This window comes from Phyllobates terribilis, unplaced genomic scaffold, assembly GCF_046119375.1.
Source record: "Phyllobates terribilis strain yellow unplaced genomic scaffold, ASM4611937v1 Scaffold_9__5_contigs__length_417890890, whole genome shotgun sequence".
NCBI classification, from domain to species: domain Eukaryota; kingdom Metazoa; phylum Chordata; class Amphibia; order Anura; family Dendrobatidae; genus Phyllobates; species Phyllobates terribilis.
Window position 1 is genome coordinate 304,731,493 of NW_027362769.1, and position 1,715 is coordinate 304,733,207.

A 1,715-nucleotide genomic window follows, 5' to 3' on the forward strand; every position below is an offset into this window, starting at 1 on the left:
GAATATTTCATATGCGTAAATTAGTTAAGACAGAAAAAAGTGTCCAAACAAGTAAACATGGAGTATACTGTTATCAGACCATGTCACAACATGCTACGTGCTGTATGGTGCATAGTATGGTCACTGTATGGGGAGATAAAGAGATATACATGATATCAGGCAGTATGGATCCATAACTTGTTTTTTTTTTGTTCCAAAGATAAGTGTAAGGGTGTAACTCACAGGTGGCCAATGACAATGTGTTTGCTTATTGTTGGCCATGTTCAGTCCCCTTTAAAAGTGCTTGACAGACGCTCTGTGTCAGGGACTGTCCAGTTCATCTGCACTTACCTGAAGCAACCATGACTTTCTCCGATGCTGAAAAAGCTGCCATCTCCTCCCTGGCTGCCAAGATTGCTGCCCATGCTGATGACTTTGGAGCGGAGGCTCTGGAGAGGTAACGCCAATCTTTCTTTTGTACTTTACATCACAAACAGCACCTCTAAATTTACCTCCAGTGCATATTGCAATTGCTATCCTTTATGTATTGCGTTTTATTTTATGATGTCTGATATCTATCTATCTATCTATGTGTATATATATATATATATATATATATATATATATATTTATTTATTTATTTTTTTCTGGTTAGCCCGTAAAGGTATCACTCCTAGAATACTTTTGTCACTGTCACCATTGTATTGTAATTACCATCCATCTACCTGTGCTGTCTATTAGTTATATATATTGATCATACGTTTGCTTTTCCTGCAGGATGTTCTTGAGCTACCCACAAACTAAAACCTACTTCAGCCACATCGATCTGAGCCACGGCTCCAAGGATCTCCACAGCCATGGAGGAAAGATTGTGAAGGCCATCGGTAATGCTGCCCAGCACGTGGATGACCTGGACCATGCTCTGTCCTCCCTCAGTGACCTGCATGCCCAGAAGCTCAGGGTGGATCCTGGAAACTTCAGGGTAAGTAATCCATTCAAAATACCATGGGCAAGATTAATAAAAACTAATTTATGGGTAAATATTAATGTATTTCAATGAATTAAAATAAAATTTAAATACATAAAAAATAAATATTTAATTAATTCCATGAATAAAAATAATAGATATAAGGTGTGATATATACAAATATTTGCATTTTTTAAATTTTTTTTTTTGCACTTTTAGCAGTTTTGTGTAAATGACTAATAATGTCACATTGTATATTATAAAAAAAAAAGTTTACACTTTATTTTAATGATTCTAAAATGTAATAATTAGACCTAATTTTACTATATTAAAGCAGTTAAAATATGCAACTAATATTAATTTTATCCTATTTTGATTCCTAATGACAATTCCTTTGTCTTGTAGCTGCTGTCCCACTCCATTCAGGTTACCCTGGCTGCTCACTTCCCCGGAGAATTCAGTGCTGTTGCTCAGGCTGCTTGGGACAAGTTCCTGTCTGCTGTGTCCTCTGTCCTGGTGTCCAAGTACAGATAAACTGGACCTCAATGGGATAACTGGTTTTTAACATGTCTTGACCAGTTCAATAAAAATGATTGATTGAATCATTCATGGCTGTCTGTGTTGATTACATTTGTAAGAATTAGAAAAGGCTACATCAATATTCCTCTACCACACATGCCAACTCTCGTGGAGCTGCCCAGTGTCCTGGGTGCTGCATCCTATCTACTCACATTCCTGCATTCCTCCTCTTCATAAAGCGTCTGGGTTA

General features: G+C 37.0%; 1 protein-coding gene across 1 annotated transcript; it reads left to right on the top strand.

The window, feature by feature from the left end:
• The first annotated feature begins 291 nt into the window (after positions 1–291).
• Positions 292–1,480, top strand: LOC141160973 (hemoglobin subunit alpha-5-like). Its single transcript, XM_073645766.1, has 3 exons — positions 292–436; positions 757–961; positions 1,352–1,480. Exons 1-3 carry the CDS (start codon positions 342–344, stop codon positions 1,478–1,480), a joined length of 429 nt encoding a protein of 142 aa, XP_073501867.1. The 5' UTR covers positions 292–341.
• Positions 1,481–1,715: the final 235 nt, after the last annotated feature.